The 18323-nt window shown below is 33.7% G+C and overlaps 1 protein-coding gene across 6 annotated transcripts in view; it reads right to left on the bottom strand.

The window, feature by feature from the left end:
* Window positions 1-18323, bottom strand: part of LOC100747418 (tensin-1) — a 278060-nt gene that overhangs the window by 111644 nt on the left and 148093 nt on the right. For 4 of the 6 annotated variants that reach the window (XM_033322774.1, XM_024370140.2, XM_024370138.2 and 1 more), the window contains one exon: window positions 15190-15264. In XM_033322774.1, coding sequence (XP_033178665.1) covers window positions 15190-15264 — 75 coding nt within the window. The remainder of the gene's footprint in view (window positions 1-15189; window positions 15265-18323) is intronic. The other 2 variants (XM_033322773.1, XM_024370141.2) reach the window with 1 other exon arrangement.

Here is an 18323-nt window from a genome sequence, read left to right as displayed (position 1 = left end):
TATTCTTTGTATTTTTTTTATTGGTATTATCAACAACAATAAAACTACGACGTTTCAAATGATTTTTACGAATCACGTATTTTCTACAAACACAAAAAAGAGCGCAAGAATTTGTAAATTAACCTGATGTTTTAGCAAATTAAGCGACTAATTCTTAAATCTTTGTTCTAGAACTAACGCTATTGAAAATTTGTTCTATACTTGTAACAATAGGCGATAATAGAAAATTATTATCGCAATATTCGAGAATTTCAAAATAACAGAATATCCAAGAATATCCCATATAAAAATTCGCTTCGATTGATATAACTTTTAGTAATTATTAATGAACATTCCGTAAGAGTATTTTCAGGTCAGAAACTTTGGGTAAATCCTCTTTCGATAATATCCCGATTGATAATGTCAGTGGCGACTTGTTACTTTTACCTACTTTAAAACTTTCGTTAAATATCGTACCGATTACTTTTGGAATATTCGCCGGAATCTTATGCGCTCTGAAAAAACTCAACACTACAAATTCCGGGCCATATCTACATTCTACAAAATCGCGTAACATTGCCGGCAAAAAATATTGAAAGTTATTTACAACGATCACCATTACTCTTCGTACATTCGATACCAACAGTTTCATATCTTTTCGACTGGTTCATGTCATGGCAGCTCCTAATTTAGTACAGGTACGAATCTCGCGATTCTTGAGAGCTGACGTGCACAAAAAAAAAAAAGAAAAAAAAGGAAACGTAAACCAATCAATAACGTCAAAGATAACTCCCATACGGGCGAAACAGCACATAGGGGAAAAAGAACAGATAGAATTATTGGCAGGGAGAGAGAGAGAGAGAGAGAGTCTCTAGATAGAGCACATAAAATCATGCTCTGTGTCAGGAAGGATTTTCCTGGTGGTAGTCGCAAGGGATAACCAGAGAAGTGAGCAGGTTATGGTCCGAAGATCCCTATCGGTTTCTAGCTTCTTCGAGGATGGGTTAAGAGTGGAAGAGTTTCACACGGAGGAAGGGAACGAAGACGAAGAAGTTGAAGAAGGAAAGTGGTAGGTAGAAATTGCGAGGAAAAGCTGGATGGGGATAACGTGGAGAATCGGCGAATGCCTGCGGCTGAGCACTCACTTATAGCTTTTCCGAACCCCTGGGTGTCGTATCTTTGTCAGTGGTGTCTCCGACACTACGTCACGCTAGTTTATGGCGTCTAAAGTCCCGAAAAAGGCCACTACGGTTCCCCTCGATTCGCGATTAAAGTATTGCTGGCCAGTACCGCGATGCGACGTATTCTCTGCCAAATTGTTAATATATCACATCGTTATCGGACCACTTTGCGCTTCCACTAACGATTTTCTAAATGCCAAGTGCTGAAATGTATTAGTCTGGCGAAACTTACGTTCCCCGATGCGCAGGCAAATATTTTTCCTTATAATTTAGTCGCGAAAATATACTCGTTGTATTTAATACTTCATTGTATTTAATTCAATATATTTGACACGTACGGAACTCTGTCAATCGTATCTCAATCACCTGTCCCAAGTGCAGTACGAAAAGAGCATAACGTAATTTCATCAAACACCAAATTCACTGAACATGCTATAAAAAGGAGACCCTTACAAAGAAATTCTAGCTTTTTCGAAGGATATATTGTCTGTAATTATAATTACTGTCTGTAATTATTATTACTATAGATAAGTGTTCACGTAGATCTCTAGTACGTATCACGTATTGTACATCAGTGTTTTAGATAACTTAACAAGCTTGTAATTAATAAAAAAAAGTATTATTTTAGAAAATGCAAAAGATCATTTCTATCGAAAACAAATACACTCGTAGTTTAGTTGTGTGATTAGTAACTTATTGTTAGTGAAAAGTTCCATAATTTACATAATTTTATTTAATCCTTCGATCCATCAGCGGACAGCGGGTGATACGTGCAACTTCTTTTTGTTTCGAACGTACTCGAGATGTTTTGTAATACAAATCTCGCTATCCTCTCTTTCTCTTCATTAGCGGTAAGATCTCGGAAACAGGCCAAATGTACGCTTAGCAGTCAGAGCTCGATATTGCAGCGATCAGGCAAGGCAAATTTCAAGAAATGCAAAAAGATCGTTTCTTTTTGTAGTAATTGTAACATTTACAACATACATAATAGTTTCCTATATACAGTAAAAAAATTACGGCTTCTCAAACGTTTCAAAATTATCTCACTGTTGGGTTACACTTGATCCTGTAGCCGACGTGCGTGGGAGTACCACGACGTCCATCGTTCGAGGATTAAACAGCTTACTCATTATTAAGAACTTCTACAAGTTGCTCCACATAGTATTCTGTTATAACGAGGGTGAGTTACTAAAAGTTGTAAACACGATATAAACGACGTAAGGAAACACGCAGATTCTTGAACATAATTTGCAACTGCTCAATTAACTAAATTTTCCATGCAACACTTAGCTGTATAATGGAATGAACAAAGCTCTGAGGAAATGTGATGCTGTTGTTTCTAAAATCCACGTACTGGACATAGAAATCTACAAACTCGAGGTGCAAACTCCTTTTGCAACAGTTTAGTATGAACAGTTTAATCGCGTAAGCTCGCTTGATGTCTCGTGATGAGCGACGAAATCGCTAGCACCAGGTGAGCATTGTTAACTCCTCCTCACGCGTCCGACACTTTAAATCCATCGAAATCCTGCCTAAGGTTTAGGGATTGTCCGTTCATCTTGTTCTGCTTCTCAGCTTCCCGGATTTCGTTTTCTATTTCCTCGCATCGCGTCGTGTCGTATTCTTTAATCCAACGTTCTGTATCTAACCGTGATTGCAAGTGTTTCCTTCGTGTCAATGAATTCGCACGTAGGTAACGATGCATTTCGTTGATTGCTTTTGGGGAAAAATAAATGTTTCAAGAAGCACTTCCTTCTTTCCTTAGAAACTAGTTTCTTAGTTTCTAATGGTTATAAATGAACAGGAATGTTTAATTTTTTGTCATTTCGTTTGCGTTCTCGTACACTTTACTCGATGCCAATGGTTATTGTACGAACATGTTATATTTTTTATATTTTTATTGTAGAAATGGATACGTTTTAGCTAGTTATATAATAATGTTAGAGAGAACTTGGTCATTAGTTTACCTATTTGTATATCTGATTGTTTGATTAATTAAATTCGGTTTATACCGAAGTTGTAAATATATGACGATTAAAAACTGAAGGCAAATTGTATACAGTAAATATTTTTACAGTTTTATAGGTCTATGTGAATTTTCCGCATTTCTATGCGACGAAAGAAAACTTCAAACGAAATAGGTTGCAATTAATTTTACAATTGCACTGTTACTATTATACTATCCTACTTTTGTAAGTAGTTTTCCTACGTTTTTGATACAGAACTCCTTAAATAACAAAACTCCACGACGTTCTACATTTACGGAGGTTATTATTAAGGAATAAAATTGTTCCAGGTTTATCAAAATTAAGCACGAATACGTTCGAGCGGCGGTGTATGTAAAAAAATATTTATCGCTTTGGAAAAACTAGAAATTTTTATAAACGTTCTTCACTAAATAATCGTACACTGATGAAACATAGATTTCCAACTAGAGCGTATAAAATACAATAAAATAAAATTCACTTGGATGCAATTCGATCGATCCTTTAATCCCTCTATTTTCCTCTCGGTTAGAGTAAATCACTGAATGTTCCAAAGCTTTGCGTCTTTAAATCTTCCTATCCGATACTTTTGAACACCATTCGAATGGATTTTAATCCGGAAAAATTACATTTGACGATCGCGCGTTCAAAACATTTCTGTAAACCGTATTACAATATCAAAGCAACAATTGATCATCAATGGACAGACGGGAAGATTTCAATTGAAAGCGGCTCGTTGTCTCGTTACAGAAAAATTTCGCTCGACTGTGCGGCGTCTATTTTTTAGCGGTCGTTAACTCCATTTGCCCCTGTAGCAGGGTGCTCGAAAGTTCGTCTCTGATGTCCGTCAGAGAAATGCGTACGTATAATACGCGCCGAGAGAAGAAGAGCGATGGCAACGGCGTAGAAAGCAAATGGCTAAGGAGAGGAAACGAGAGGGACAATGTCGCATTATTAAAGCGCCGCGCCACGCTCCTTTCGTTTCGGCTCGCAATTAATTGAAGCTGCTGTCGGGACCACGTGAAATAATTACGGAACACGCGGGAGACTCCGAGTAGAACGTCGCGTCGTCCGTTCTTGCCTGATGAAGAAGAGAAGTTAGGCCCTCACTCTGTTGCCTATGCTGCAGTAATCCTCGTTACAATGAAACAACGCTGACAATGAAACCTCTTGACCTTAAGTTGCAATTTGGTTCATATAGCGACGAAAATGTTTTCATTTCTGTTCCTTTGTTTTAAGAAATTACCTTAAGAGATGCTCGATGTATTATTTAATGTTTGCGGCAAATTTCTGTCTTATATAGTGTTTAATATGAATGAAGTAATAAATGCAGATCTGGTACGTTTAATTTTCATTTACGTAAAATGCATTTGAATACGTATGGTATCTTTGTTCGTGATATTTTATTTTTGTACATATTTATGAATTTTTTTTAGACATTTTTATTTTTTTATACGTTATAATTTATACACCGACGTTATTTGTGATTAAAAACTATGTGGTAATTAATGCAGATTGTATATATTTGTCAGAAATTTTTGAACTGTTAATGCTGCCTTTAACAGTCGCGTCATTCCTCACATTTTTGTTTAACTCAAATATTATTAAATATTATGCACTTTTGCAGGAAAAAATTGGATGAAGTTTCTATGAAATAGAGCAAAATTGTGTTAGACATATCGCATGTCACTAGACTCTGGATGTTTCTGAAAAATTATAGGATTTATATTATGGAATTATGGAAAATTTCAATGCAGAAATATGTACAAAGTATTCACAATAAATTATTCATAATAATATTTAAATGAAGAAATGAATAGGAAGAAAATAGAAAAGAGAAAATTTGAATCTAGACAATCTGTCTAGATTTCGGTTCTTTATTTGTTCGCAAAAATAATTGTATTATAGTTTAATTTATATTCGAAGATGTAGGTTCCAAATTCCCTAATAAAATAAATATTATTAAATTAATAAATACGCGATAGACACTTTAATAGGAAATCAACGAATTTTTTAATTTAATTAATCGAATTTATTTCAGAAGAATTTTTTCTCAAGATAATTCGAAAGATAGCAAGAAATTGTTTAAACGAATAAATTAGAAATGAATCTTAAAACATTGTTAATTCACGTTGAATAACGATGTAACAGAATTCATGATGAAATTACATTTACTCACTCCCGTGTCCCATACTGTTGACAATCCCATAAAGGCAACACATCAAAGACTAAACTTTGTTTTATGGTGTATTATGTAAAGTAGCTTGGTTTTGCTGAAATGAAATGAAGCTTCGTAACTTTATCATATTATATCATCGTTGAAAGTTAATTAAAACGTGTGGAAAAGTTCACGAATACGCATGTGAATGTTCAGTTAGTCTTCTAAAGGATTAATTATATCATATGAAAGCAAAATTATGAAAATTAGTTCATAGAGGCAGCGTAAATATCTGAATATTTTAATAATTTTCTCTCTAAACGTTTCGAATAATTTTATTGCCCAATTTCCATACGATCTATTTTTATTACATCGACGTTACGTTTTCTATGTAATTTAATTACATTAGCATAAAACACTATCGCATCATAATTTTAGAAATAAGCCTCAAACGACATTTTTGTACACGTACTTTTTTCATCGTTTTGATGTCTGGTCTCGACCTATAAATATCCCTCACATATTTTGTGACACCCTGTATATGTATATACATCGCATTATACGCCCACCCGTAATAACTCTTTATTCATTGATTTTATAAAAAAAATATTTCAAATGAAATTTAATGTATTTGAGTAGATTTAGCGGATAAATGTACTTTGATTTTTTTTTCCTTTATATATCCTAAAACATCAATTTAATCAATTGTAGATAATTTAGAAAGAGCGTTAAGAGATAATATTTATTACAAAACGAGAGCCTAATATAATATAACAAAAGTTTAATATCGCACATACCATTATATATAATGAAATAATATTTCTATACAGTTGCACGAATCTTCGCAATGAATTCTTTAATTACGTCACATTTTTTCGGCACGAACGAACAATGTACTTTCAACGTAACATTGTATGTAGAATAAATGAGAAGGGTAACGTGTCAGGCAAGAAAGCCTTCGCGAAAGTAATTAAAATAATTGTGTTTTTGCGGCGATATTTCTCGTAACTAGCTTCTAATCGGAAACAAAAAGGAGGAAAATGACACGAAGAAGAAGAAGAAGAAGAAGCACAAAAAGAAAGAAGTTGTTGCTGTAACAATTTTAAATTATAAAGTCTACAGCGTAGGATTAATCGCATTATAAATTGAGATGCAATTCTTCACAGTAATACAACTATATCCATCAATGGACAGAAACTACGAGGTCATCTTTGTAGAACGTTTCATCGATCACGTTTAGTCGTATAAATCTGACTTAGAAACTTCCCCTTGAACAGGACATCAGAGAAATATTTTTAAAACTACTTAGTGACTCAGAGTCTGTTCATCATCATCTTCCTCCTCTTCTCTGCTATCCTTCTTTTAGAGATTCTCATTCACAACGATGTCCGTTAACGTTCTTCAAAACTTCGGACTTTCAGAATAATCAAACGGCGGTATTGCACGGAAAAATTATACCGCGGGAAAATTTTCGCTTCGCGGTATGCATAATCGCGATACGAAGCCACAAGCGACGAAATTCACTGCAATTCTTCCGTTTGTTCAGATTAAACTTATCAGGCCCGGACTTATAATGCCGAAAATCCACTTAACGTTGCATTTCGACTAAATATCACGTATAATTATTTCGTCTAAAATTCACAGCTTTCGAATTCGTGTTCCAGTAATGTGAAATGTTATAATGCACGTACACCTGCAACTTCGGTTGCATCACGCTTTCTAGCCGAAGGACAATAGAACTGGGAAAGCAGAGAATCACTTTATTTCCCATTCTATCGTACTGTCATGGAGAAAATATTGTCAGAGGTAAAAAGTTATCGACGAAGATACCGATGGAATATCAAGTTTCGTGTACGATATCAAATCAAAAGTAGGTTTTCAGTTTTTCGATAAAGGGACGCGAAGAGAAAATAACTCAGGTAAAGAGGGTGGATTTACTTCTTAAAATATTCGAAATATTTATAGGAACGTTTGGACGGCGGGATTAATAGATATAAATATTCTTTCGTTTACTTCTATCGGCTGGAAGTGGCTATAGGACAAAATGCTATCGATAAATCGGCTCGCGAATAGGACGAAACTTTCGCAAACGTTCGACGAAACAAACAGATGGGGGGATAAAATGGAGGAGTTTAAGCACCCCTACGCGGACGGTCCTTTCCTTTCGTATTCTTTTCTCTGGAGAGTATGAAATGCAGACTGTTTACAGACAATCTGTTAAAAAGTTTTACATGCAAACAGGGGCATCCGAGAGTGCTTTCGTCTGCCAGTTGTGTAAGAACGAAACTCTTGCTGTAGGCAAAGAACATTCTTCTCAAGACTTCTCGCCATTATGGAAATAACGATTATGCAATAATACGTACGCGTTTCGATAAACTTTTCCTCTTGGTATTTCCACCGTGGGGATACTATCTCAGACGTCATTAAAAGACTGCGAATGCGATACTGGAAAATATTTATATTATTTCATATCATATGTGAAACATTGCGAGTATATCACGACGATGACTGAGTTTCCAAAGCTTGCTTCTCTGCATACATTACAGTAGAATTGCAAGAAAATTGATAATATTGACGACCGGATAATTATTCACTGAACATCGTACGTAGAGTGATAACTGCAAAAGATATGGAAAAGATAGCAGCAATTGTCGTCGGATAATATCGAACTTAGATTGTATTATTGAAATTAGGCATAAAAATTTCTGTCATAACTTGTAAGGCATCAAATTGTTTTTACAGTGGCTACAAAAAGTATTTGCACATATCCTTAGTTTGCAAAGAAGCATTTCCTATTTGGTTTCACGTTCCATTTTCTTTGTATTCATATGAAAGTACCATGAAATAGTAGGAAATTTGATATTTGGGCTTTCATAATTAATTAGTATGTAAATACGATAATATACAATGGTAAATATAAATGAGAAATATTTTTTGTAGTCACAATATATAATGTAAAGTTTAACAACTTTAATTGCAAGACATCGATCAATGATCTCGACTATTTGATAGCAGTTTGATTGTAGATAATTCTACAGGTTTCTTTTAAATACACTTTATTTTCAGAAATTTATATAGTTAATAAATTTGAGTAAATAAACTATGACCAAATTTGATCCATATAATTTCGCCAATTTTATCCCGGAAATTATTTTTGTTTACATATTTCCTAATACGAAAGCCTATATTTTGCAGATTTATTACTAATTTAATTGATAGATTAAATATACAAGCAACTACAGCAACGAACACGTAATTAATATAATTAGTTAAATACCAAGTTTGTTGCGGTTTCAAAACTATTAACTCTTTGTCAATTGTATAATATGCAGAGAATACACTCGTACGATATTTAAGTAACTTACAATAGATAACTTATATATCTTTTGCCTCATATTAAGATTATCTAATAGTATCCTTATACTTTAATACGTAAATTATAGTATAAATTTAGTTAATCATATTTTCATTTGTTTAATTTCAATCTTCGTACGAAAGATAATACACATCTCTTATGGTCTCGATTCAATTTTCAGTTGTTCTTATAGCGTAATATCTTCTATTACATAAAGTAGCAGATATTCATTTCCACTTTCAGTTATAAATAACCACAATCTCGCAATAAGCATTTACAAACTTCATACTTTTCTATTAAGCATCTGTGAACTTCTCTTCAGCAGAACTTCATAATTTTTAGAGGTAGGTACCGGTGTCTCGTAAATTTTTCGCCCTTTTCAATTTTATCGTCGATTCTTCTTTTTTCAGTTCTTAAGTAAAGACCTCATACTCTTCAAAAACTTTTATATTCGCGAGATGAATTGTGGAACATTCTTTTCGTCTTGGAACGGAAACGTACAAAGAAAAGGCTCTAACCGAGCTCGTGAATGAAGATGAGTAACGTACATTGCTCAAAACTTGTAACCATTACAAGAAGCCATCCCACGTAAAAGATGGAACGAGAGATTATGTGTCTCCCCTTTGCCTCCAGCCTTGATACGTCCCTGGACGAGCACGCTGCTGTCCTTGGAACTTCCTTTGGTCCCGGGAGAGGAAAGCTTCCGAGGGAAATCCGGACTTCCCATCCGCGACTACAGACGACCCAACTTCTTCGTGGCTTGTGATGTTTTTAAGCTTATACTTTATGAAAGAACATCTACCATCCACGGGAAAAAGAAAACGTTAAACAAAGTTAATACTGCTTTCTTGTTGCGGAAGGCAACGTATAATAATCAAATCTTAGAGTAACCACATTTCAAGTTGAATTTGACGAACTTTTAAATCGTTTCATCTGGGTTTGTATGAACTGTTGAATCGTTTAATATGCGAACGTTAATGATTTGTAACTGATAACTTCAAATGTTTATAAAAATTCGACACCGTTTTAAAAGACACAAATATAGACTTATCATCTATAAGATTTCAAGTTGCTTTTAAGAGAGTTCATCTAAACTATTTCACGTAATATGAAGATATTTGTGTAATTTTTGCGTTGTCATTAATCGGTCTTATTTTTTATATTTGCATTGCAGTGAACATTTTTGTGGAGTATTTGAAATAAGATGTGAATATTGAAGTAATTTTATGGTTGCTTACTGATGTACATATATACTTTGCGAATTCAAATACTGACAATAACAAGAGCTTTAATCATTCTGGTTGTTGAATAGAGAAAGCATAAGAAATGACTCAAACTTTGCTCCAATTGTAATTATAATTCTTTGATAACATTGGTAGTTATATCGTTAAAAAATCATACAAGCGTTAAAGAGATACATTAAATGAAGATAAAAATATCACTTCTTACATTTTCAAAATATAGGTACATATACATATGTCAGAGACATATATATATATTAATTTATACATTAATTATTAATTAATTAATTTATACATATTTACATTAATTCTCATATCAAAATATATTAATCATCAACGAACTTTATATGTGTAAAATATATCGACATTCTTATCATTTTTAGAGATAAGCTGTAACTATACTTTTTGATAATATACGTATATACATGTGTTATAATTGAACTAAAATATTCTTTCAAGCATAGTCGATTATCTTTGTTCACATTACGCATATAAAGATATATTTCATAATTATTGGCTTTTAACTTTTTTTTTAATTATTTAGATAAATTCTTTGTTTCTAAGTAACCTCCTTCGAGAAGTCTAATAAACGGAAGCTTTGATTTGTCAATTTTCAGTCGTCGATTTAACGTAAATGTAGGAAATCAGAAAGACGATCAATGGGGGAAACGAATTGGGTACTGCGTGACTGAGAACCGCAAACCCTATTTAGGGCTGGGAAGAACCTTTATGAGAGTGACACGCACGATTTCCTGCTGAGTTTCGTGTCACGTAAGTTGCGTAACAGGTGGCATAGAGTGACAGAAGGAAAGGCTGGCTTCTTAGAAAGGAAAAAAAAACAACTCCCATTCACTTATATTAGAAAAGTTATCACCCCGGACATCGAAGGAAATTGAATCACTCAATGATGAAATGTCACCTACCAAGCACGATACGGCGTTGGGAAAGAAACTTTCTCATTTCCTGGATGTCTGTTTTTGAAATGATTGAACATGAATCGCTCGAGGAAGAAAGAATATTACTTTGTCGTATCTTTCTCTCGATACGATGAAAATGAATATTCATCAACTTGTAGTAATAATAAAATTGTGCTGCCATCGACGATAATTCTTCGGGAAGCACAGCAATGACTATTTCAATGCACCTAACCCAATAATCGATAGGGGTAGAAACGCATTAAATTTTACGAAGCACGAAACGTCGATTAGAGATGGTCGGAAGAAGTGGGCGGGCAAAGTGAATGGAATAAAATTTTCATCGGACCGCCCTTGCAACTATGAAAATAGGCCTTCCGGGCATGTCTCTTTTTCTTTCCTCGGAATTTTCTCTTCGACGGGTGACACGAAAAAACTTCTTAAAACTTTCGTGTTCCGCCGCATCATGGGAGGCTACAGACTGGGCGGTCTGGAAAGTCAGAAGTTCGGGGCCACGAGGAAAAACAGAAACAGAAAAAGGACAACGGACAGTCGAGAGAGAAACAAGGATTATCAATCAGAATGACAGTGATATAGAAAAGAGCTAAGCCACATTAGTCTCCGCCCGGTGGATTCATTCGCGCTGCCAATCACGCCGCCACTTTGAAATCTCTGGGGAACCCTAGCAACCGTATCTTTCGCAATTTTCATTCGAGGACGACGGAATCGAAAATATTGTCTCAATGTACGTAACACGGGCCATCCTTGAACCGAACGTATACCAAAAATAGATAACTTTTCTTTAGTGAACAGATAGTTTCGCAAACGCATAGTTATTTTAATCCTTTACGTTAGAACTTAAAACTTCCTTTTAAACAAAATTCATTCATATTACACGTATAGAAATATATTTCGAAATTGTTAGTTTTTTAATTTTTCCAAATTATTTAGATAAAATCTTTGTTCCTAAATAACCGCCACTTTTAAAACACAATAATAATAAAATATTGTACCTAATTATTTAATAGAAGATTCAAATTTTCAATATTTAACTTAAACATAAATTTTCGTTATCCGTCGTTTAGTTTCCAGCAGCAAGTTCTGATGAATCATTATGTTGGGTAAAAATTTCTTTTTAATTTCTCTTTTTTTTTAAATTTTCCATCGAGACAACGATCTACAGTGAGATCCGTTATAACGTACCGCACGCGTACCGAGCGAAAATTCAAAGTCGATTTTCTCGAAAACAAAGCCTCGAACGACAAATTTTTATTCTATATTTTCGACTTCTTTTTTCGCGTAGAATCACCCCCTGTCCGCTTGTACCACCAGTTACCAACCACACTATATATATCATCGCAGATGTGCATGCGATTAATTAAGTTGGTGAATATTCATAAATTCATAATAACAAATAACTGGGTGGCATATTGTAAATTGTAGGTTTAATGTTACAACGATACACATACGCTACGAACATAATGAGATATACAATCGTGGCTATTTCAACGTAATGTCAAATGATAATTAAGAATATTTACATTACGCTCGTAGATTCGTTTTTGCAGACCGTGTTTGAACAAGCAATGACGTCAAATGAAATTAAACCATCTGCCGATATATCGTCGAAATATAACGTTCGCGTTATCGATCGGTGCAAGGCCGATGAAAAGGTCTAACGAAAGTGGGCTAATTAATTGCCAGCGATATCGGCGGGTATATTTCATCAAATCAAATTCACATAAATATATCTACTACCAGAAAAATGATGAACTACGAAAGAAACAATAAATTCGAGCAATTTTTTTGCACGTTTTATATATCCAGAATTCCTGTTAATTTTATAATTATACATATGATCTAAACTTATATTCCAAGTCTTTAAATTTGTATTACGATTTCACAGATTATTTAAAACACGAAATTTATACGTTATTTGTACGAAATTTAACGTTTCAATAATCTTGTTTTAATAATCTTGTTTTTTTACGAATAACGAAAAGCGTTATTATCCATGCACAAGAATGTATTTTTGTTGTTATAAATTCAATAACAAAAACGAAGGAACGTCAACATGATGGGTTCTTTAATTTAATCAGCCATTGAAGAAATTCAGCGTTTTATACAAGGTGACCCAGATTCTGACGCCCAAGCATTGTTAGTATATTTAAATAAGAAAAAAAAATGTTATATAAACATAGGTCGTTTAAACCTTTATTAAAAAAGTGACGAGAAAAATATGAAATACGATGGGAACAGTAGCGGACTCACGGTTATTGCGACATAATGTAGGGATACATCAGCGATACTTACGTTTAGTCTGTCTATGCAAAGGTAACTAATTCTCCATCTCAAAATGTCCACCGTTCTGACAATAGAGAATCGACAATGGCCGAAAATAGAATTTATTACCCAGCGAATTTCATTTCTATTCCATTCCATTTCAGTAAATGCGTCATTTTGAGATGGAGACATTTTGTGTTGGAAAATTTGTTACCTTTGCATAGAGCGAACGTAAATATCGCTGATGTGTTCTCATATTATATCGCAGTAATCGTGAGTCTGCCACTGTTCTCTTTGTATTTCATATTTTTGTGCGTGTTACATGTACGATAATATTTGATAATTAATAAGTTCTTAATAACGAGGCATTTATAATGGTTCAATCATTAATTACGCTCAATTGTGTAAACTTGGAGCGAAATTTATCTTTGATGTCATCCAAAAAGGATTATTGCATTCTCGTCGGGACAAATTCTACAAAATTGTGGTTCGTTTGGATTGCCGTTACATTTGATTGCTTGATTGCCTTCGTTGCTGTGTATTTGTGAATGTATATTCTACGCAATATTCATGTTGAAATTGTTTTAACGAGCAATTACTTGTCAAATAACTAGAAACGATAGAATATTATTAATTGATTTCACGATAAAATATCAAATGATTATGTTCTTTTGTTTTTCATTTTTATAGCGAGTACATGTATAAGTACATACAGATATCGGGTGTCTGAAAAATCATATTATCTATTCATTTGTTTAAAAATAGTATCGATAGGTATATTCACGTCTAAACATAATGTTTTATGACCATGATACACTCTATTGCAATATATTTATATTCATATCATCAACAAATGTAATAATGTTGAGAAAGTTTGAAGCATCTAATGCACTTTTATTTCGATTTATATTCATCACTTTCAATGGTGTTTCACCTATACACTTAAAAAATTTAAAGAATTTTGTATTGGAAATCCATTAAAAAATATATATTCCATAGCTCAATTACATTGGACTGTAATGATTTTATTCTTTATAATCGCCATAGCCACAAACAACAGAATATTATAACACGATTAAATCGATTTGTAAAATTCAACAAGCAGTAATAAAAGTGAAGTTTGTAAATTTCTTCATTTTTGAATTATAAGCCAGATTAAACAAATTTTCTTAAACCGATAATTAATGTCAGGGATTAATGCAAGCAATAATACCTAAATAAAAAATGTATATATATAATACATAGTAAATCATAAGATATATTAGTGCTACATCTTCTAATAGGTAATTCAAATTTACAATCTACTTATTTCATAGAAAAAATGGCGATTTCAGCTTCTAATCGTTAATTTATCATTAATTTTAATTGAATTTAAATATTACCACTGCGAAATGACAAGATGTTTATGAACAGTGATGTATCTATCGATTATCATGAGAATTTACTAAACAGTGGATATCTTAAAATAAAATTTAAATATTTAATCGCAGTTACTTTTCTCGTGTACTTAACTGAGCTCATACTCTGTAATTCGTATTTAAAAAAGAAGACTCTAAGAACTATAGGGAACCATTTAGAAAGCAAAAACTTTCAGAGACTGTCATGGGAACGTTCTCGTACAAGATACGAGGCAAGAAATCGCTTCTGATCTTGCATCCGCAAAAGTTGTTTGATGAACTTCATTTTGTAAAAGACACGGCTTTTAATGTTCCGCACGACATTCTCACAGCGAGATATTCGTCAGAGGTACAAAGTATCCGCACCGAAATAGTCTGTGAACTAAAAGCTATCGCAAAAGAGCGTCACTCGAGTCTACCTGGATACATGTTCATCGGTGAACATCGTTTTCAGAATACGCTGGCCGAGTTTCTTTGTGGGTCGCACTTTGGCAACGCACGAAAAGACAGACAGTGTTAATTTCTTTTTTTTTTCGACGGTGCAAACGCGAAAGCCTTCCTCTCTGTCTGTCTTCCTTTTTCTATATTCGACGGTGTTCTATATTCAATCTTCTATATTTGCTCTCGTTTTCGTTTTTTCTATTTTCTTACCAGTGTAATAGTGAAATCGTGTCTATGTACATTGTTTATACTCACTTTTCCATCTGGACTGCATACTTTAATACCCGCGAGCGACACTATCAGGAGAACGGGCGTGGACCGATCACTATACTGAAAAGAAACAAACGTTTTCATATAGAGATTGAAAAATATTGCAATTGGATTGCACACTACATGCTCACTTATTAGTACACTGCATCTCATAACGATAGGACCGCTCAAAAACTTGTAACTTTTACATATCCTGTTACACATGTTTATTTATCAACTTGGTAAGGAACGACTTATGCCATATTTGAAATTATATTGAGAAACAATCTTCTCGCTCTATTATATTCGCTAGAAAAATTACTTTTCTGTTTCATAACTTTGGAACTTGCAAATGAACTTTTAGAACATAAAACGAAATTGTAACAATAGTTTTTATAAGTTTAACTGTTCGGCTTTGTCGTGTTCTCTACAAGAATTGAATTTTAGGGTAATATAATTTAGTCTTATAATCATGAGACGCAATGTATTAAATATTCTTTAAGAATTCATAAATATGTAAATTGAGAATTTATCACGTATTAGCATATGTAGAAATAGACATATTTTGTTATAATCTAAAATAGTCGCTGTAATTATAAGTGACAGTTTATAGTTTATAGTGCGTCTATAATGAATTTCGGATTTTTTAATCGTTACTTACAGACAATTCCAATTTTTCTTTTATATTGGTTAGTATATTATTCGCAAGATGCTGGCAAGAAACGTTCTTATTGTTAATCTTATAGAATTGAGACATTGCTTCCTTTACGAAAATGTCAATTTCTCGTTACCTTTAAAGAACACCTTACTGGAAGGGAATTTATATTATATATAAGTATTATAAGCTTGACCTTGTTTGGTATTGTTGGCAAGATTTATACAGCCTCTCGAAAAGTTACAGTTAAACTTCAAAAGCATCTGACACTTGTTAAAGAAGAATTTATAGAACTTAGGAACAAGCAAAATAGGCTCAATAAATAATAACAAAATATTGGATTTCTCACACATAAATCATATTTATATAGCACGTAGTTTTTCTTTTAGACATGTTATATAAAGAAACATCGACCGTATTTATTTCATACAACAAAATATTTAACTGATGCAAGATTGAAACTATACAAGAAACGTCATACAAATTCTATAAATACCTACATACAATGTAAATACTGTAAGAAATGTTTTAAAATTCGAAAGTCTTTTAAACTGGAGGAAAAATTTCGCTTTCACGTTAGGAACATTATCTTAAGAGTTTGTGACCTGTGAGTTTAGCGAGACGACTACAAATTACACCGTAAGCAATTACACAAAGGTGATAAAAAGTTACTCCAGTTTACATTGCTAATTAAGAACAGGTTCTTCCGTTTCACTGAAAAATATTCAACCTGTTCGTAACAACGATGAAGGTTCGAACATTCTGTGTTGCCGGATCGGAGACAGCAGCGGATGCCCCAGTAGCTTGAGGCTTCCGCTAATTTCGAAATTAGAAAGCTGGCAAAGCGAGTGGCACGATTGAAAATGGCACTGACAACGAAAGAATGTTCCCTATTTCCCGTTGAAGACACGGCTCATTGTCTTAAAAATCCACTGAGATGGATAGACGTGGCTTGAGTAGGAAAGGGGGAACGTCGGTATAATTACTGTAAAGCAAGGGGTGGTTTTCGATAAAGGACGCCAGTGCACTCTATTTATACGGGGTGACCTACGAAGTCTCTTTCTCCTCTCCTTTCTACTGTCACGACATTATCTACTGACGAATGAGAGAGCAGAGATCATTCCACATAGGGATAATTTAAAAAAACCTCGCTTCGTGATGATTCCAGACGCAGCAATTATTACGTGTAACCCACTGGTTCTTTTAAATTTTAATATTACTTCCACTCCTTATTACGGTAACGCGAGACTCGGTGAAAAGGGAATGAAATATTTAAGACGTTTCTCTCTTGCGAGATGTAAGTTTGTTATAGGATGTCTCGTCGACCAATACATATACATTCCACGATATAAGAATGCAACATTTTATACGTAGTATTAATTGTTTAGATATATTGGATTATCACCGATGTTTATCATTTGTATGATAGCTAACATGTATAAGTTTCATAAAATGTTCTTCAGAATGTTACTTGAGCTACTTACATTTCACTACTGTGAATCTGTTGATATCTTTTCGTATTTCATTATGAATTTATCGCATTCTCATTTTATGAAGAATTAGAAGAAACAGGCAGTAATAACATAAATGAATCAGCGGCTTATTCTTATTTGAATAATTCTGAAACCGCAACCATCTTGATATTTAGGAATTCAATCGAAAGATTAGACTCAAGAGGAAATGCTCGTATTTACGAATTATTCGTACGCTATGTCAAGAGTTTATAACGCATCTGCCGCTTCTGAAAATATAGATACCAGAACCCAGCCGTTCGTATGCACGAACGTTTATTTTCTACAGTCATAAAATAATTTCCAAGCCTCTAACATCTGGCTTCGTCGATCATGTATACGAAGTATAAATCGAAGATTTCTCAAAAATGTCTAATATGCAGTGTGTAATAACCACGTCATAAACCCCTACGGTTTTACCATTAATAGAAAAGCTGGCAACAAATTTTTCAATAATAAACTATTTAAACGTCGTCTGTAATATTTCACATATTCCCTTTTGGCGTGCACTAGGTATGTCATCTTCTTCTAGATAACTTTCACATTTCTATTTCATACCACAATATTTTTAAACACTTAGACTGAAACATAAAAATAAAATACTTGTCAAACGTGATGATCTAACTAAACGGTGGCCAAACCTTTTACATTCTTCTCAACTCTTTCGTAAATCTTAAAAACTAATTTAACAAATTTCACATTTCAATTATTTCCATTGCGAATCAAAAACTAGACACGGATAATTCTATAAAGAATTAAATGTAAAATATCTACAAAAGGAGGGCTCTCGATTATTTCCTCTTCTTAAGAAATAAACCGGTTGTTATATGGATTAACCCTAACTCGGATCCAGTGACCTAGAATTTCGTCCACGTTCTCTCCGCAATTCTGAATGACCGCGCGAACCGAGGCATATCAAAGCGTGCCGCTGATGCCAGGCACCCTGATACGCCATGCAAACGAAGATATCACGC

This window comes from Bombus impatiens, unplaced genomic scaffold, assembly GCF_000188095.3.
Source record: "Bombus impatiens unplaced genomic scaffold, BIMP_2.2 scf_0665, whole genome shotgun sequence".
NCBI classification, from domain to species: domain Eukaryota; kingdom Metazoa; phylum Arthropoda; class Insecta; order Hymenoptera; family Apidae; genus Bombus; species Bombus impatiens.
Note: the sequence above shows the minus strand (reverse complement) of the source record. Positions and strands in the feature narration are given on the sequence as shown.